This window comes from Gopherus evgoodei, chromosome 1, assembly GCF_007399415.2.
Source record: "Gopherus evgoodei ecotype Sinaloan lineage chromosome 1, rGopEvg1_v1.p, whole genome shotgun sequence".
NCBI lineage: Eukaryota > Metazoa > Chordata > Testudines > Testudinidae > Gopherus > Gopherus evgoodei.
The window spans coordinates 166,798,795-166,819,356 of NC_044322.1; the positions used below are offsets into that span (position 1 = coordinate 166,798,795).

Here is a 20,562-nt window from a genome sequence, read left to right on the forward strand (position 1 = left end):
GCCCGGGGCGGGGCTTGCCGCTTTGCGCGCCAGAATTCGGAGAGCGGAGCCCGGCTCCCGCCGCCAGCGCCCGGCCCGGTCCCGCCATGTGCGCCGCGGTGCCCGGCTACTCGCCCGGCTTCAAGAGGCCGCCGGAGACGCTGCGGCTGAAGCGGAAAAGGGCCCGGAGGAGTGAGGCCACCTCCCCGCCCTGCCCCCGGGCGGACCCGGCCTCCGCCCGGCGCCCTTTCCCCAGACCGGGGCGGCGCAATCCCTTCTCCAGCCTGGACAACGCGCCGCGGCCCGGCACTGCCGGGCACCGCCCCCTGGGCACCCCCGAGCTGCAGGAGCAGCGGCCGCCGCCGGGAAGCCAGGCCGCCAGACACCCTCTCTGGCAGGTACCGACCCGCCCGCGCTGCGGGGACCCTGGCGGCCCCCCTGCCCCAGGGGCTTGGCTGGGTGGAGCCGAGTTTGCTCCCCAGGCCCCGCGAGCAGAGGGAGGAGCGCTAGTAGGGGCGGGGTGGGCTAGTGGCCAGAGCGATGGGCTGGGACTCAGGAGACCGGGCTGTGTTCCTGGCAGCGGTGAGCAGTAGGATGGCCAGGCTGACCTTTGCAAAGCACCTTGGGTAGGCAGGGCCAGCTCTTGGTTTTTTGCTCCTCCAAGCAACAAAATTTTTGGCTGCCCCTCACCCTAGCCTCTCCCCCCCCCCACCCCATGCGTCCTTGTTCCCCCCCACACACACCCACAGCCCTTGCCACCCTAGCCCTGGGTCACTGGTAACTCACTCCCAGGGAAGGTCATTCAGCAGGAATTTTGGATGTGCACAGACAGGTTTGGTTCCTATATGGTTACAGAGCTGCAGTAAAGTGGAACAATTTTCAGCTTGTGTGATTGGAGGATATCTGGATACATATTATAAGACTGTCCTCAGTAAATGAGGAAAAGTTGAGATGCCTTTATAACTCTTTTGTTCCACTCTTTGTTTCGATGGAGAATTTGCCAATGCAATATTAGTCTTCCTTTTAAACCAATAAAACTTAAAAGCAATTGCTGTTGAAAATAGCAATTCCAGTCCTAAAAACGACTGGGAAGCATTTCTTGCCTCTTCATTTCTTATCCTACTTTTTCTACAGGAAGTTACAGTGGATCAGTATGTTTGATTTGGGAGAAATGAAGTAACAGCTGCCCAAATTGAGCTTGAGCACTCCTGAATTGTGAGGGTGTTCAAATCTGGAAGGCAGCTGCTAGATTCCCTTTCTGAATATTAGCTAAATCTGGAAAGGAAATATCAATTTCTGCTTCCATGGCTCAGAAGTGGAAATCCTCCTACGTGCCTGGTATTGTATCTAAAGCTGCCGAAGTCCCCTAGCAGATCCTCCCCTCCCTTACTCTCCATTTAAAATTCCAGTGGGATCCACGTACCTCCCTTGCTAGGCTTCAGATAGAGAGGTGCACTGTCCATTTAGTCCACCCAATTCCTTCTTTTGGGGGCTACAACGTGAGGTCACACCAGTATCCTTAATCCCTGGGGATGTCTTCTGAAGGGGACATCTGGGGCAAAGCCTTCTACTCCTTGGGCACACTTGTTCCCCATTCACAGTGCCACCGCTTCCAACTGCCAGCCTTGCTCAGCTATTTCACTCCCTACTCCTCCCTTTCCTGTTGTTATCACCCAAGGGATTGCTGGGAAATGTAGTTCTTTCCCTGCTCCAGGGCTGGCTCTATAGGCAGGGAGCTAGGCAAGGAACTACAGCTCCCAGGGTCCCATGGGTTCTGATCTCCCATGCTGGATCCACACCTGCTCCTTGGCTTCACTTTTGCAGGGTTGTGAGAGGGGAGGAAGTGAGTTTAAAAAAAAAAATGGCCAAAATGATGCCCCCTGGAAATGTGCTGCCCCAAGCACCTGCTTGTTTTGCTGGTGCCTAGAGCCAGCCCTATGGGTAGGTCTTCAGTGCAGTATTAGACCCCTAGTGGGGTGACTCAGGCTCCCCGAGCTCAGGTGGCCGGGGCTGTTCGATGGCGATATAGGCACTTGAGCTGGAGCTCAGGCTCTGAAACCTGGTCAAGGGGAGGGTGTCCCAGAGCCTGCGCTCCAGCCCAAGCCCAGAACATCCACACTGCAGTTTTGTAGTCCCTTAATCTGAGTTCTGCCAGCCTGAGTTAACTGACACAGGGCAGGTGTGGCTGTGCCATTGGTCTCTTATGCCAGTGTAGACCCACCATTTAAGATCTGCTGATAAAAAGAGCTAGGAATTATTGATAGCGCTAGAGTTGATTGAAATGCCTTTTTTTTTTTTTTTTTTTTTTTTAAATGATGGGAGGGTTTGGGGTGGGTGGAGTGGGGTTAGAATCAGTATTGGCAATTTCCCAGGAAAAACTAGTTTAGGACAGGGTGCTGGTAAATACTGGCCTAAATCCAATTTAAACCAGGAAACTGGGGGAAAGAATTGCATCAGTGTCCAGCCAGTTTGGCATAGAATGAATCTCTTCAAACTTTTGAGTACATCCCTTGGTAACAGAGGAACAGGCTCTGAAAGATGCTACGGAATGCTGGATGGCTAAATGGAGCTGGACTGAAAACTCTGCATGCTTCTGATTGCTTAATGCTTCTAGCCTACAACTCTGCAATATTGCCATTTTCATACAATCAAATGTTTTTGATTTTTGTTGATAGAATATTGAAAACTGAAATATGAGTGGACAGGCACAACTTTCTTGAGAAAGTACCAAAGCAGAGTGTATACAGACATTCTCATGTTCAGTATTAAATTACATATATTAAGCCCACTGCAGTTTTACTTTTTATTTATACAACCCTACATTAATATACTGACTTATGTAATCACAGTTTGAATGTGTAACTAAAACTAAATATAAGGGAGTATGCATTAGCGAAACGGTTTTTAAAATAGAAAATGCCTTAAACTGGGACAAACAAGTTTTTCCTGGAGCAGTAAATACAGTGATTTTTACCTAGTAAAATCCACCTCCGGTAAATAGCATCCCATCCCTGGTTGGGATTTTTTTCCCTCTCTCTGAAGGGGAAAAAAGTGAGTCGGGTGGTAGTTGGGACCTAAAAGACACGTTTACTTTTGTCCTTTTATTTTAATTATTATTACTATTATTATTAAAAAGTTCAGTCACAGTCACTTGGTTGGAGAGCACTTCATACCCCGGCACCTAGTGAAATCCCAGAAGGGGAGAGAAATATATTCTCCTACTGGAATTAACACCCTGTCCTAGTGTCATGTGGATATCTTTCAGACTATTTAGTCTGTAAATCTAGCCCTCCCCACCCCCCCACTCCATTATGAGTAGTGCTTGGAGAAGTGTCTGTTGGAGGGTAATGCTGTTTTGTGAACTACTTACAAGGCTTTTTAAAACTTTCAGTCATATGTAGAATTAAAGCCACTTTTATACAATTTAAGAAAAGCATTTTGGTAGGGAGAAGCAGGTTCCACTGGTTTATCTGTTAAGGTTGTGGGGAGGAGTGTTGCACAAAAGTATTGTACCTGTGTATAAAACAGTTAAAGGAACAACAGGAAAATTTACTTGTTGCTCTCATTTAGTGTGCTCCATATTATACTAACACAAAGGAGGATATGTGTGTTCAGAAGTGCAATTTTTATAATTCGCAAGCTATTTAGCTGAAGAAAGGGACTCTCAAAGCTCAAACTTTCCAATACATTTGAAGTTCAATCTAAGAAAATCACTAAACTTACAAATGTATTTACATCTTGAAAATGCCTTTTAATTGTTGCCACCAGAGAGTGAAATATTCTAATATGTGCTATTGATAATGGTCAGTTTTCAATATCACATGAAATTACACTTAAAGATCACCCTTAAAACAAAATTGTCAATTTAACTCTCAACTTTGCTTAACTTAATCTAAAGTTAATAACTGTCTTTCTTTCTTTCTTTAGTTTTTAGATACTCTTCAGGAAAATAAATCCACCTGGAAAGAAGAGTGTTCTGAAAGAGCAGATTTTGCCACATTAACCAATGTAGGAAGCCATAAATATTGTTTTTGGAGTGTTTAATGTTTCATCATGCACAAAAAAGCTTTAAAAGCGACAGAGTCCTATGGCACCTTATAAACTAACAGACGAGTTAGAGCGTAAGCTTTTGTGGGCAAATACCCACTTAGTCAGATGCATGTAGTGGCCCACTACATGCATCTAAGTGGGTATTTGCCCACGGAAGCTTATGCCCCAATACATCTGTTAGTTTATAAGGTGCCACAGGACTCTTTGTCACTTTTTACAGATCCAGACTAAAACGGCTACCCCGATACTAAAAAGCTTAAATTTTGTCCTTTTTTTTTTGTGCTTTGCTTTGTTCAGTGTCATCTAGATTTTACTAGAATGTTAAAATTGTAGGACTTTTTCTTAGAATGCCTTGAAGTTCAGTATTAAGTTGACACTAACTTAAATTTCATATTTTGTCTGAAATCTTTACTACTTGACATGTAAATTTACTGTAACAGAAAGGGATTAGAAAAATTCTTTCAATTTGTTTACTTTGCGCCTCTCACAGGAACTTCTAACAATTTTCTTGTCTGCTTGTATAGTCATTCACTTTCCCTGTTGTACCTATAGGTCTTTCAGTGCTGTAACAGAAAAGAGAGAAACGCTCCCCCCTCTTTTTTTTTTTTTTTTTTTTTTTTTTTAAAAGAAAGTAAAACTACAAACATTGATAACAGACTTTAGCAGGGTGTAATTCCTGAAACTAATTTTTTGAAGCTAACTAGATTTCAAGTTGTGTGCAGTGTTGTTGTAGCTGTGTTGGTACCAGGATATTAGCGAGACAAGGTAAATGAGGTAATACCTTTTGAGCTTACACAGCTCTTTCAGAAGAAGAATAATTCTGTCCTGTCGTAAACAGATAGTTAAGGGTTAATGTCTCTTTTACCTGTAAAGGGTTAAGAAGCTCAGTAAACCTGGCTGACACCTGACCAGAGGACCAATAGGGGGACAAGATACTTTCAAATCTTGGTGGAGGGAAGTCTTTGTTTGTGCTTTTTGTTTGTTGTTGTTCACTCTTGGGACTAAGAGGGACTAGCGTACATCCAGGCTCTCCAAATCTTTCTGAATCAATCTCTCATGTTTCAAACTTGTAAGTAATTAGCCAGGCAAGGCGTGTTAGTCTTATGTTTGTTTTCTCAACTTGTAAATGTTTTTTTGCTGGAAGGATTTTTACCTCTGTTTGCTGTAACTTTGAACCTGAGGGGGGAGGTCTCTTCTGGTCTATAGGAATCTGATTATCCTGTAAAGCATTTTCCATCCTGATGTTACAGAGATGATTTTTATCTTTCTTTCTTTAATTAAAAGCTTTCTTTTTTAAGAATCTGATTGATTTTTCCTTGTTTTAAGATCCAAGGGGATTGGGTCTGGACTCACCAGGGATTGGTGGGGGGAAAAAGAGGGGGAATGGTTAATTCCTTCTCGTTTTAAGATCCAAGGGGTTTGGATCTGTGTTCACCAGGGTAGTGGTGAAGCATCTCAAGGCAACCCAGGGAGGGGAAAGTTTTAGGGGGGACAAAGTGCCCCAGACACTGAAATTCTGGGTGGTGGCAGTGTTACCAGATCTAAGCTAGTAATTAAGCTTAGAAGGATCTATACAGGTCCCCCACATCTGTACCCTAAAGTTCAGAGTGGGGAAAGAAACCTTGACAGCTCGAAAGCTTCTCTCTCCCACCAACAGAAGTTGGTCCAATAAAATATATTACCACACCCACCTTTTCTCTCTAGATTTCAAGTTAACAGTCAAAATCTAGATTTCAACCAACTTGTATCGGGGTTAGGAGGAAACTTTCTCTAAGGGGACAGTTATCCCTTACTGCCTAAAGGATTTCATGCACCTTCTGTGAAGCATTTGGTACTGTCCAGCCACCAACAATGATGACCAGCTTAGATGGACCACTGGTCTGATCTGGCATGGCATTCATATCATCTTAAACTTGTACATAATAAAATAATAATTAAAAAAAAAAAATACAGAGACAAGTCTCTTAAGATGTCAGTGAAAACAACTTGTTTTTATTTGGATGAAAACCTTCTCCTGCAGTTTGCAACCCAAACACTGCAGTATTGTGTGAGGATGTATATCTGAGCTGGAAAGTGATCGTGACTCAAAACAGTGATTTTGGCTAGTCTATCTTAATTGATATAAACTGAAATATAAAATAACATTTGATAATTTTAGAAAAATGTAACAGCTTACAGTATTTGTAAACGAGGAACAACTTAAATTTTGCATGTGTGTTCCTCTGCAATGACTAAGTACTAGGCACTGTTGTATTTACAGTAATAGCAATCAATGGGTAAGGAATGCTTCTGTCCAGTGCAATAAAGGTAAAAGTTTGGAGTTTTTTTGCAAGGACTTGCGTGCTTTCTTTGCATGGGTTCATATTGGTGGTCCATCAATTCCTGTATCTTGTATGCTTGCAAGTATCAAGTGCTTTAAATGAAAGTGCAAGAAACCCCCATAGTGGCCAATTATGAAATAACTTTTTCCCTGAGGAAAAAACTTCCTCTAATCCTTGTTAGTAGTTGACTTATGCCTTGAAGCATGAGTGTCTGTATGCTTTCCGAAAACACTGGCTGAAAAATAGATGAAAAATATTTCTTATATTTTGACTTTACATTATTTCTATTTTGTAAGGATCTTCATTTACCTGTTTCCATACCTGATGTTTCCTCCTCACCAAGCACAGAATTTCCTGCAGACTGGAGTATTAAAACTCGACTTCTATTCATGTCTTCCCAACCTTTTACTTGGGCAGAGCATTTAAAGGCACAAGAAGAGGCTCAAGGATTTGCCCAGCACTGTAGAGCAACATCAGTCAATTTCCCACAAAGCATACAGGTAGTCATTCTCCTGTAATCATGTTAAATATAATGGAGATGCTGGGTGTGGAGGATCTGTTGTTTTTTGTTTTGTTCTGTAAGTTCTTGTGTACACTGGGAATAGCCCTTATTGAGCAACTGGTGTAACTGCACCAGCGCTGACCACTTACTGCAGAAAAAGGAAAGTCAGGGTTTGCAGCAACTGTGAGATTGTTAAATTAAGGTTTAGACCTTGAACTGGGTGTACAACAGGGCAAACAGTACTGGTGCAGTTCCCTAGTTGCTGCCTACCACTTGCTGAATTGGGGCTATTCACTAGAATAGACAAGGCCTTAAGTTTTTTATGTAAAATAAATACTTGAAGTGCCAGAAAGGGAGACTGTCCAGCTCTCTGAGAAGAAAGATATTACCAATCTTATTAAACACTGTGTTTGGAATTTAGGAACCAAAGCTGTCCACGGAACTCCGCTGTGCATTCCAGCAAAGTCTTATTTATTGGCTTCACCCTTCACTGCCATGGCTACAGCTATTCCCTCGTATTGGAGCAGATAGGAAAATAGCTGGAAAGACTAGTCTTTGGTCATGTGATGAAACACTGCAACAGGTTCTAATGAGTGAGTGGTAAGTTGAACTGAAGAACTTCTGGGTTTGGTAAACCCAAATACTTGAATTACTGTCTTTTAATTTAATTATGTATTTGTTCTCATTCCTGTGGAAAACGCTTTCTTTCACCAAGAACATTTTATCATTTTGAGGGTCTCTGTATTCCCACTTGTACATGGCATCCCTTCTGTTGAGCTGCAGAACTGTTTCAAAGCAGTGTCCATTAGGGGTGCACTAGAGACCTCACATGACGGTGACATCATCACCCTTCTCTGTATAAGGGATTGTGTGTGCATCCCCCCAATTGCCTCAGTTTCTTCACCACCACCAGAGAAAGCAACAGATCTTGCTTTTGTCCTCAAGCTAGATCTTCCCTTAGTCTAATTTACAAGAAAATAAGATGATGATGATGTATAGTAGTTATGTCTGGTGCCTTCTACAGCTGAACAAAGATTTACTCGATGACCCACTGTGCAGTTCCCCACACCTTCACTCCCCATGCTGGAATGGGGAAACATCTGAGTCTCCAGATTCATTTGGTTTCTCATTGTCTACAGCCTGATACTCTTGCCCTGTTCGAGGTACCTAGACCAGTCTCCTTGCTGAGGCTCTTTGACACAAAACTCACTTTGCCAATCCAGCCTCTCTGCTGCCTTCTATCGTGGGCCCAAGATGGAATCTCCTCTACATAATTTTAGGAGCAAGTGCTTTATCCAGTGCTGCTGGGAAAATCAAAAGCAGCACCCAAGACCAAAGTGACACTGCCTTTGAAAGCATCAATAGCCCTGACAATGACAAAAGAACTGACCACCTCACAGCCTATTCCTCATTCAGCACTGCTGCCATTGACTCCAAATCTCTCCTCCACTGCAGACACCTATCTGTGCAGGTGCCTGTTGTGAGACGAGCTTCTTCTGTTGCCTTTTCCCAAGAGGGGCAGAAGTAGAAGAAAGGGACGGGGCATCCCTCTTCTTTCATACTTTCCATCCCACAAGGGCCGTGGAGATTTACTGCACTACTATCACCTTTTCTCCACAATTCTCTGGAGCCAGGCATATCAACGCCTATTAACTTGAACTCTTCTCTGGTTAAGGGCAAACCAATCTTCTCTCTGCCTACAATCTCGTTTCCTGAAGGGCATTGTGAATGCATTCCCCCATCACCACTTGTAGGTCCCACAACAGCAGAAGCTCCTTAAATCTTGTCTGACAAAGCTAATAGGCCTTTCCCATGATCCTCTAGCGTAAGCATTTCGAGCATCTGCAGATACAGTTGCTAGGAGTTTTAGTGAGTTTAGTGCTTTGATCACCAAACCTTTACACTGTGGTCCACAAAGACAAGTGTGCCATTAGGCCCATCTCGGCTTCATGCCTAAGGTGATCTCAGGTTCCCACTTACCAGTGTTTTCCCTTCCCCGTGTTGTTCGTTAACAGACACCCATACCTACCCGAGGAAACTTACCTCCATACCCCTTGATGAAGTGAGGGTGCTCTTTTCTTATCTGGAAAAGACCATGGCCTCTAGAAAATCTAAGTTTTTTTTTTAATCGCATATGTGGAAAGATGCCAATGAGAGCCCATTAGCAAACAAACTCTCACTGGTTAAGGAGATATATAGATACTAGCTAAGAATCCAGTACCTCCTGGTTTAAAAGACCTACTCCTTAAGAGCCACCACGGTGTCAGTAACAAGCATTAGGAAGGTTCCCAGTCTGGAGTCATGCATAGGAGCGACTTGGAGTTTGATGCACTTTCACCAGACAAGTATCAGAGGGTAGCCGTGTTAGTCTGGATCTGTAAAAGCAGCAAAGAATCCTGTGGCACCTTATAGACTAACAGACGTTTTGGAGCATGAGCTTTCTGCATCTGAGGAAGTGGGTATTCACCCGCGAAAGCTCATGCTCCAAAACGTCTGTTAGTCTATAAGGTGCCACAGGATTCTTTGCTGCTTTCACCAGACAGTGCTCCTTGGATTTAGCATGGTTCTCCAATGCCTAGTTTGGGAGAGCAGTGCTACAGTCCTTTTCAGTTAAACTCCTCACCGTCTGCCAACCTGATGGGGCACTCCTTGCTAATCTCCCATTGGGGGAATGTACAAAGACTTTCTAAGAAGAAAGGTTACTTACCAATAATTGTTCTGGGTTTGCACTGACAGTCCTCCCCTCTTCCTCCTTACCTTGGAATTTTAATTAACAGCAGGCCTCTGGTTTGGGGAAAAACTGAGGCAGATGAGTGATTGCACTTCCTCGCGTAGGGTGATGACTTTCATGTGAGATCTCTCATTGTCCTTCCCAATGCACATAACTTTATCAAAGAGACAAGGTGGGTGAGGTATTATCTTTTATTGGACCAACTTCTGTCAGAGCTCTTCTGTAGGTCTGAGAAACTTACTACGCAGCTAAGTACAAGGTGGAACAGATTGTTTAGCATACATAGCTAATACACACATTTCAAGGAACCATTCAAGGTGAAATGGCTTGTCTCTTTTGCCAACAGAAGTTGGTCCAATAAAAGATATTACTTCACCCACCTTGTCTCTCTAATATCCTGGGATCCACACAACTAAAACAACACTGCATATAACTCTATCAGGGTAGTTTCACAGCTCATTACCAGGGACACCATATTCTAAATACAGAGGCAACTCTTGAACAATAGTTACTACAATGGAATCCATAACTTACAAACTAGTGGAGATTGAGGAGGTCTTAAAAGTGAACATCTCAAAATTACCATAGGGTACAGTGCATAAGTTGCAGTATGGTGCATTGGTTTCTGGCCTTCAAACCACTGCAAAGCAATTTCTGATGCATTGAAATGTAAAGAGATTGACTTGTTCTTCATAGACACCACTTTCATTATTGATTATTTTTGTGCTCCCCCACACACAGGGATAAATGGTTCATAAAACTGATAATTTGTAAAACAGGGTGTTTGTAAAATTTGAAGGTTACTACAGTAGGAAAACCTCTCTTTCTCATGGCTACATAAAGCAGACATGCAAAGCTCCTATAAAATCCTATCCTAGTAAAGGGAGCTGAATACTCTCAGTAGCCAGTCTTAAGACTCTACAGCTAACTTTTTGTGTTGAATGCCTTTCCAAGCCTAGCTGTTGATTGGAGAGAATTTTGCTAAACTATTAACAAGTTTCCTTTAATGCTTTGTGGGAATTAATACACTAAGGAGAAAACTTCTCGACAGCTCAACATCTACAGTCGGGGCCAGACTTTATCAAAAGAGCTCAGCACAGTGGGTGATGACTCCTGAAAATTTGGCCCTAGATGTCCCAAGACTACCTCTTTCAAACCTAGTAATACTGGGTGCATGTTATCTACAATACCCTAAAACTGAGAAACATTATGGAGCATTTTATTTCAAACTATTTGAGATCCAGGTGGTTGTTTTTAGCAGGTGGCAATAGTTTTAAAAAAAAGTCTCTTGCAGAATGGTCATCTAAAATTTTCTAACTTCTTTCCTCTAACCTGCAGGTCTGTCAGTTTTACTTCCCTATATAATCTTCTCAAAGCCAAGCTGTGTCCCTATTTCTATGTTTGTACCTACCAATTTACTGTGCTGTTTCGCACAGCAGGCCTTGCAGGAAGTGATGTTATCACAGCTGTTGTTTCTCCCACAACCAGGGGTTTAAGGGAAGCCATGAGAAATGAAGGTAAGACTGAGTTCCTTCCAATAAGATTTCAATAACATATAAAACTCATGTTCTAACACAGTTATGTATGTAAACCATTCATTTGCTTACCTTCCCTACTCAGGTATAGAATTTTCTTTACCTTTGGTAGAAGAAACTAGGAGCAAGACACAGAAAAACTCTGAAACAAACTTGGATACAGAAGTTAACAGTCCTGAAACAGACAAAAACACTGAAGATGGAGAGTATGTAACAATCGTCTGTGTCTAGAATTTAAATGTGCTTGTCACTACCTAGACAATTTAATATATATTAATGTGGAGTATTTTAATCCGTTTTTCCTAGGGAACAAGGAGTGAGTGACGATGAAAGTTTCTCTTGGCTTGAGGAAATGGGAGTCCAAGACAAGATTAAAAAGCCAGACGCAATTTCTGTCAAACTGTATCCTTTTGAGTACCATAATATAGCAAAAACAGGCATTGGAGTACTTCATTTTTCTGTGAAAATCTGTGGGTTTTGAATCGTAGTCCATCAGTGACTGTGCAATGATGATTCTGTAAAATTTTCAGTTAGTGATGAACTTTTTACAGTAAGTGTTCATAAAAGCTGTGTCTCCTTCTGTACTTAACAGTGCGGCTTTACCTTTTTTTAAAGCAGAAAATAGTTACAGGATCACTACGTGACTACACTTTTTATTGTACCCAATATTAACGTAGATTCTATCAGAATATAAAATGTAAAGAGTGAAAATAGGCCTGTTACTGACCTGCCTTCTGATTAAGCTTAGAGTAATAGTAACTGCATTCTCTTTTACCTGTGTATTTAAAGTACATTTTCTTTTTATGGAAAAACTGGTTTCTGTCTCAAGCTTATCTGGTTATAAATTTTACCCAAGACTAGGCGGTATAGATTGCATGTGGCATAACAGAAATATACCACTTGTTAAACAGCTACATGGTGGGTGCCTGTGATGAAATGATGTAAACAAATCATGTCAGTTCTAGGTTTTCTGTCAACTGGTATTTCTACACATCCATGTCCAAACTATTATGGCACGTCTCTCTGTATTTGATGTGCTTTTGTATTTTGATATAAGAACCAATTCCACCTATTTCTGCCAAGATAAGGAATAATCAGCAAACTTCACTTGTAAAGCCATACATAGCATGCTAGGTCAAATATCAGTTGTTCAACTGCCTTCTCAGTAATCTATATATGACCAGTACAGACCAGTGTGGCGATATCAAAGACACTTCTCCCCTACAGATCATAAGCTGTTTGTCATCTCCCAGAATGGGTCAGTAGGAAGACTTTTATTAGACAAGCTGACAGTTTGGTTAAAGATATTTGTCTTCACAAACTTATGTACTAGTACAAACCTAAAACTGGGAACAGTACCTTATTTCACACTCCAGTTTTTCTAGAACTCCCATAAACACACAACTGTTTTAGTAAAGGCTCTCCCTGAATGGCTATTAAACTAAACAATTTTCCTTTAATGACTTGTTAATTACAAAACAAACAAACAAAAACCACTCTGGAGAACATTCCTTGCCTCATGGTTTCAATAAAGCTAAAGATTAGGCCTACACTATTTTACCTTTCCAGAGCAAATGTAAATTAGCATAAACCTCTTTTCAGTGAATTTTTACTTGACTTTAATTCTTGGTCTGGTGCATTTGATGCCTTTTATTCTTCTTGTATGTTTCCTCTGACCTATATCAATATAGCTGTAAAGAGAAAAATGAAGTGCAAGTGGATCACAAGCCTGAATCTGTTGCATTAGTGAAAGGAACAAACACATTCATGTTGCTGAACTTCTTGATAAACTGTAAGAGTTTAGTAGCTGCTGCAGGCCCTCAAGCAGGGCTCCCACCAACACTGCTGTCCCCAGTTGCTTTTCGAGGTGCAACAATGCAAACGCTCAAGGTAAAAAGCAAAAGAAAGAATGAGTTTCTAGTGCTGTCTGCCTTCAAAAAGAAAAGGGAATGCTTTATTCCTTCATGTATCTTTGTGGTTACTGCTCCTCCAGAGAGATCCTAGTGATGCCTTTTGTGCTGTTTATAATTTGATGTTGAATTAACAGTTTAATTACAAACCTCGCTATTGGGGTTTCAGGTTGGTAGCACAGATTTAAAGGATTTGGAAACTTAGTTGCGTATAGTCTCACCTTCAAGACACAGGATTAAAATTATACTTGCCACCTTCCCCCTCCCCAGTCACTAAGGTTGCTCTTTTCACATATTTTCTTAAAACTCCTGTTGTACTGAGAATCTGGTTAGATCTCTTGAGCTATGTTGGCTGCTGGAGCTGTCCACTTAGATGTGATCTGAAACAATGCCTTATCAATGGTCCTTAAGAGGCAGAGGAGCCTAAAGAATAGTGCTATTAATTATGGTATATGGCCAAATTCCATTATGGAATGTTTACATTCTCTCAAATTACATTCCCCATGCAGTTGCACACTCTGCCTATCAAACTGTTTAGTGTTCTTGTGTATTAGGGTTTAGTATATTGTATAATAAAAATCACACTGTAGCTCATGGCTTGTAGGGATATTGAATAACTTAATGTCTAATATTCATAAAGCACTCTGAGAACCCTGAATTAAAGCTAATCTTAATGTTGAAATTAGTGACAAATCTTATTTTTCATTTATCTTGATGTATCAAACACTGAATATGTAACTTAATGTTTTCAGGCTCGAAGCATCAATGTGAAAACACCGGTTCACTCATGCTATAATGATATATTTAGCTTGGAGATCACAGGTCCTGTCATGCCCCATTGTCTGCATACTTTGACCATGCTGCTCAAATCTGCACAGAGAGGAGCTTTTTCTGCTGTATTATACACCCATGAGCCAACAGCAGTGTTTAACACTAAGACAGAGAGAATCTTAAATAAGGTAAGTGGACTGAAAGGGGGCTTTCTATGTTAGGGTTAATACTTTTTATCTCTAGAAACAAGAGACTACTGAATGTGGAAAAAACTGCTCCTCCCTTGGGATAATGGCTAACACCCACTTGTTGGCCACTTTAGAGTAACCAGATTACAAGGTTTTATCAATAGTGAGGAGGCTGGGATTCCTAGTCATAACAGTGAAAAAAGCATGTTCATTAAACTGATGGCTTTAACCCAGTCCCTATCGTTTGCTACTCCACTACTAGACTAGGCAGCTTTTCAATATCTACTGCTCATTGGCACAAAAATGGGTATAAAATATGCATTGCTTTCAAACTACTAATCATTTTACCTACCTCTTTTGTGAAACTGCATTTCCACAGGAAACTATGTGCAAGGACCTCACTAAGTGTGGATTGCATCTTAAAACGTTGGATCAATTGATTCAACTTCCAACATTAGGAAAGTCTTCTATACGACTCCTAGAAATGAGAGACTATGCTTATACCTGGAAATCCTAAGTACGCTGTTTTAATTCATGAAATGAGACTAGTAGTGTTTGGTCAACATTATACAGATGCTATCGTGTACCAGGAGGGGAGAACTGCCTACTTGCAAAAGCTTTTGGACATAGCGGGTGAGAACTTCTGTTGCACACATCCTCACTCATAAGGCAAATTCCAGTGGAAAAACATATTCTGAATAGTCCAGCAAGAACACTGCCTCTCTCAACCTGCCACAGCTGCATTTGTCTAATGTTTTTAAATAAAGTTTTTATAAACAAGGTAATCTTGTGTTTTCTTCTGTTTTAGAATTAAGAGTGAGGGCCTCTTAAGGGTTAATATTTTCACTAAGGTATGGAACTGTTAGAGGAACCACTTCTAGTTTCTACAGAAGATGAAGTGGCTCCTATGCTATAGGACACTGGAGGTCAGTGATTATTACATGTTTCACTATAAAGACAATGATTGGATTAAATAGTGGTTGTCCTCTAGATTAAACCATGATAGCTAAATGAGTTGTAATTGTAAACCTTCACCTTTCATTAAAATGAGAAATTAATCTAAGTGTAACAAGTTGTGACACTTATCCATCTACCAGTGATAACTTAAAGAAAAAAAACAGAGTGGTATCCTTCCCAAGTAGAGTTTATTCTTAGCAGTAACTAAATGTAACTGGAAGCACCTAAAGTTCAAAAGAAGCACAGCTGTCATCTAAAAGGAAAGATTTCAATGCTATTGGTAAGATCAGTTGAATACACTTATGTTCAGTAACTCTGAAACTAGATAGCTTTGTTCTGACATGCTATTTATTACAATACCTGCAACAGAATCTAAATATCTATCTGCTGTTTCATTATGTAGTGGTTCAGCTTTGGTAGACTACAGACTTACCTGTTCACTTGACAGGTAATTTGTCACTTTTTAAGAGTACATTTTGAAAGGATTCAACAATGAAAAGCACACTGTTAGTGATAACTGAGGCTGACAAGCCACAAGTGACTTTTACTATCACCTGCTGCAGGAGACAGGTTAAACACCGATTTAATTATTAACCAATCAGGATGCTTTTACTATATTAACCAGTTATAGTTGATGAAATACTTACTGTTTTCCTCACAGCAAAATGTCAAGTATCAGGGAGTAGCCATGTTAATCTGTACCCACAAAAACAACAAGGAGTCCTGTGGTACCTTGAAAGCTTATGCCCAAATAAATCTGTTAGTCTTTAAGGTGCCACCAGACTCCTTGTTTTCCCAGCAAAATGACTATTTCCCCTCTCATGCTGTTTAAACATCAATATATAGTACTATAGTAAATGGAACAATGAATTCACATTATTGACTCTTTTGAGTAATGCTGATTGCTAATTTGGCTTCTAAACCATCTAGATCTGAGTATCAGTGATCTAGGTTTATGTAGATAGTGGCTATTGACCTCCAATAGACAATCCAAATGTCCCAACTTTAGCTGAAAGTAACTAAGAAACTGACACAGATCCTTGGAGAGCTGTAGAATGTTTTTTACTACTCAGTATAGATTGAGTTCTTAATATCAATATGTAGAACACTGAAGAGGCTGCCCCATGGAAGTTGGAAAGTCAATTAGAAGTTACTGTAGCTCTTGGATTTTAGCTTTGTGTAACTGTTACCTCAACCCATCAAGGCTGGTGTGGTCTACCACTCTACTCCCATCACTGATCTTTAATTCTAATAAAGTGTCCTCCTTTGCTTACTATGCTACTTAGATGAGCAAATTTGATGTTAAAATATGTTAAATAGGATGCACTTAAACAACTACAGTAGTTTAATTTGTTGAAAGTTACTTTAAAAGAGGTGATAATGCTTTTTGGCATTTCATGCATAAATGCTTAAAAGGATTGTTAAAACAAGCAGAGGTTTTAAACTTTAAAATCAGCAATGTGAAGTCTTCCCTAGGTGTAGAGGACTTGCTTCATCTATATTGATTTCTCTACCTTTAAGCAAGACTAATCTTGCACAGGTTACCTTCATTCTAGTATCTACTTTTGCAGTGCTTTCTGCTGTAACTGTATTCCTTTGTCTTTTGTATGGAACTATTTAACCTAAACCAGCTCTTGTGAAAAAGTTCACTTTCTGTGTTGGGCAATAGGGATAGAGTTGTGGCTTCTGAATTTGAATACTCTTATATTGGAGTGTTCCTTTGCACATTACAGTAGAGTACAGGTTTTCATTTAACCATATCTAGCCCTGCTTGGTGTGAAGATCATCTTGGAATCAACTGATGCTCATCTTCTTGAACTAGGGCATGATTTTTCACAGGTATTGTATATCCACAGCTCTAATTGACTACAGCTGGAACAGAAGCTGAGCACTTCCGAAAACACTCCCTTTTGAGTATCAAGTGGACAACTAGACAAACATGAATATGCATTTAGTGGCCACCTCCCACAATCTTCCAGTCTACTTTCACTACAGACCTCCTAACTTCTGCAGCAAATGAAGCAGGGGCCCAATAATCAACAGCTTCATTCACTTAATGAGGTCAGGGGCCTGGTGGGGAAGGAGAAAGCATGATTAGGTAATTAAGTTTACTTGTGCATCTTTAATTCAAGAATTTCCTATTTAAGTGCCTCACTTTACAACAGCAATGGTCTTAACACAGCTTTTTAATTTTTCAACTAGAATTTTTAAAAAGCAACAACCCTTTGTGCCACTATTTTTAGAGGGCAGTAGAGTACTGGATACATGACTTCTGGGTTTGCAGTGTGAACTGATTGATAGAGCAGGGGACAGAGAGGACTCTTGCATGCTACTTTATTTTTAAACAGTGCTTTATAGTATTTGTCAATGCCCTTTGTACAGACGGTTATGGAGGAATAGTCCCAATTCACAAATAGCCTAGCGAAGCACACAGATTTTATATATTTTGCTGACAGGCAAGCATGGATGGAACTCATCTGCCCTATTAGACAGCTAGGTTCTATTCCCAGCTTTGACAAAAGTGACACTGATAAGTTATTCAATAAAAAAGGGGGCAAAGAATAAAGAATTGACACAAATTCTAGTCCTATTTCTTCCACGGATTAATCTTCTGGCTCCTAGTGCAAAGCTCCTTCGCCTCAAGCCAAAGGACAGCTTGATGCATAAGAGGAGCTCCATGATGTCTCTGAATTTGTGGACTTGTGTGCAGTTGACAGGATACAAGCTTTGAGGGGGAAATTTTTTTTTAAAGAAATAACTAAGCACACAAACTACTAGGCATGCATAAGTGGCCATTTTCTAAGATTTATAACTCAAAGTATGACATGAGAATTATTTTCCCCCACTGCAAGTTTGCAAACCCCCTACTATCACCAAGTTAGAGGTATTTTTAAAAAGAGAAAAACAGACTGCCTATTTTCCCCACTTACTTTCATTATCAAAAACTGCCAAAACTTTGAATCAAACTTAAAACAAAACCCTCATTCTGTGATGTGTACCAGCACAGAAAACATGAGGCCAAAAATTAGCTTGGTAACTTTATAAACAACTGAAAACATTTCACTATTGCTGCCCCCCTGATACATACTTTCTAAATTACTGCTTTGGCACAGATCTTAATTACTGTTCACTGACCAATGATTAAGATTATGAACTTGTGCGGCTTTATTGACTGAGCTGGGTACAACAATTGGAGCATCGTTCTAGCCCCCATCCAGTTGTAGATTTGTTATAGTTTAAAATTCACATTAACCACAAATTCATACAATCAACATCAGGCAGTGTGTTAATTTGAGACTGGAATAGACAATTTCATATCTCCTTACCAGAACATGCAGGGGAGAGATGTTTTTACACAGCAGTTCTCATCAATTTCATCGCTGGACTTTCTTCCCTCCCATTTAAGTGAGGTCATTTGCCTATTTTTAGTTTTAAAAGATAAGCAATATGGCCAGTTGCAGTACACCATTGACTTAAACCCCAAACAAGACAGAAGTGGTAATGTAAGCATTGTACAACAGTACCACAATTTACCTACCTCCTTGGAGGGGGTAACATTACTGGCCCAGTATCTGTCCAGCAGTACATACCAGCCTTTCTAGACTATGATAATCTGTGCAGCCTTGTTCTGGCTATAGGCAAAAGTACTACAACAGTAGCTTTACCTAGACCAGGGAAAACTGCATTATAGTACAAAAGAGTATGAAAAAGTGTTAACATTCCATATTGAAGAGAAATTGCATGAATTTTAAAACAAGGGTTTAGATTACTGATGCCCTCCAGAGTCTGCCTGTTGAATTTAGTCATTTAAGGAATAATTACATCACTAATGTAAACAATATAAACATACCAAAAACTAAGTATGATTTAAATACATTTTTGATGGTACAAAAGAAAATCCTGAAGGTGTCTGTACAGTTTTTACAATGTGGGAATCACCAATGTATTTACAACATGAAACGGGGAAATACCTTTCTTGTGCAGAATAAAATTATCTGAAATAATGTCAATATAAAAAACAATATCTAGCGGTGTGAGGCACTCCTGAAGATGGTGGCATTGGGCATGCTCTCCTTTGGTACAAGTCCCATCGCTTGGAGAGCCGCAGTTGCTGCTGTGGCTTTAGCATGCTTCTTATTAAGGCTGGGAAAGCTAGGCCTGTATTCATGCCCATTGACCATCACCTGTTTAAGAGAAAAAAATGTACAATACAGTAAGAGATTTAACCAGCTGTTTGTTACTAGTACTGGAAAAGTTTGTTTACAAGAGCCAGAAAAAACAATATGCAAACTTTCTATTAAAGGTAGGCAAAATCTACCTGCAACATGTATGCATGTCCTCACTCAAGTCTCTATTATATTTATGAACTCCTCCATTGGATTTAAATGCTGAAAGACAAGCAAGCACAAACTATGGGGCTGCACTGAGCCTGAGGAAATTAATATTCCTCAAAAACATCAATTCATGAGCTCTTCATTATTATTCAAAGTACAAAAACACTCATTAAGTTTCCCCCATTCTCTACATTTTTCTCTCATGGTGGCACACTTTGCATCTTGAAATTGTCTCTTCACTTCCCTTTCCGTCTCATTTTAGATATGGGTATAATTCAGAAGTAGTAAATTATTCAAATTTATGTTCTAGTAACACCAAGGCTGCACTCAGGATCAGAGCCTCACTGCAAACACAAAATAAGAGTTCCTGCCCAAAAGAGTTTATAATCTAAATATACAAGACACTGATAGACAACATATTAGGAAAATGTCAAAGGGCCAACTAATACCTTCTATTGGACCGACTTCTGTTGGTGAGAGCTCTTCAGGTCTAAAAAAAATATGACCTCACCTACCTTCTCTCTCTAATATCCTGGGACTGACATGGCAACAACTACATCCCATGCAAAGATCCAAGTATTTTAAAAAACCCTGCCCCACCTAACTCTCCCCGCATCCCCTTTGTGCAGAGCATGTTTACCAGGTACACTGTGGCTGCGTCTCCAACAGCAAATGGGATTCTACATAGCAAACTTCTGTTGTAATTTAGCACTATTACAGCTCCACCAGTGAAAGCTGTTGCACCCACAGGGCTCTGGTGTTTTTACCATCGTATCAGCCAACGCTACTTGAGCCTTCCTTTGAAAAGGACTCAGAAGCTCCCTCGCAACACAGAAGGGAACCGCTTGCCTCAAAGGGGATGAGTATTTGATGTCTATTATTATTAATTGTGTTTATTACAGTAGTACCTGAGGAACAACTAATAACGGGGTGCAATTGTACTAGGCACTGTACAACCAGTCCCTGCTCCAAGGCAAGTTAGGTTGCTAGTTAATGTATTTAATAGATCTTTATTAAATACATTAAGACTAAGGTGGGAACCTAATAGTAGCTGAGCGACTGGCTTTCTCCCTTCGGCCATCCAGGCAGTTGTGGGCGGCTCGTCTGGTAAGAAACTACCATTAAGGCAGAAAAAGTGTATGCCTGAATTTATTCTTTCTATATGCAAACATTTGAAATGAAGTATAGGACAAGATGTTATGGCCTGGACTCCTGTAAAACTGCAGTGATCTTTTCCAGAATGCTTGAGAATTTTTCTCCCAGCGAAGGGGAAAGTCACTAATA

General features: G+C 40.5%; 2 protein-coding genes across 10 annotated transcripts in view; one reads left to right on the forward strand and one right to left on the reverse strand.

Moving 5' to 3' along the window:
- The first annotated feature begins 86 nt into the window (after positions 1–86).
- On the forward strand, positions 87–18,422 carry DONSON (downstream neighbor of SON). Its single transcript, XM_030548423.1, has 10 exons — positions 87–377; positions 3,907–3,987; positions 6,647–6,850; positions 7,274–7,452; positions 10,922–11,100; positions 11,204–11,324; positions 11,425–11,520; positions 12,810–13,008; positions 13,781–13,987; positions 14,367–18,422. Exons 1-10 carry the CDS (start codon positions 87–89, stop codon positions 14,502–14,504), a joined length of 1,695 nt encoding a protein of 564 aa, XP_030404283.1. The 3' UTR covers positions 14,505–18,422.
- SON (SON DNA binding protein) overlaps positions 17,737–20,562 on the reverse strand; it is a 68,728-nt gene continuing 65,902 nt past the window's right edge. For all 9 annotated transcript variants that reach the window (XM_030578611.1, XM_030578638.1, XM_030578679.1 and 6 more), the window contains one exon: positions 17,737–19,128. In XM_030578611.1, coding sequence (XP_030434471.1) covers positions 18,970–19,128 — 159 coding nt within the window. In that variant the 3' untranslated portion in view covers positions 17,737–18,969. The remainder of the gene's footprint in view (positions 19,129–20,562) is intronic.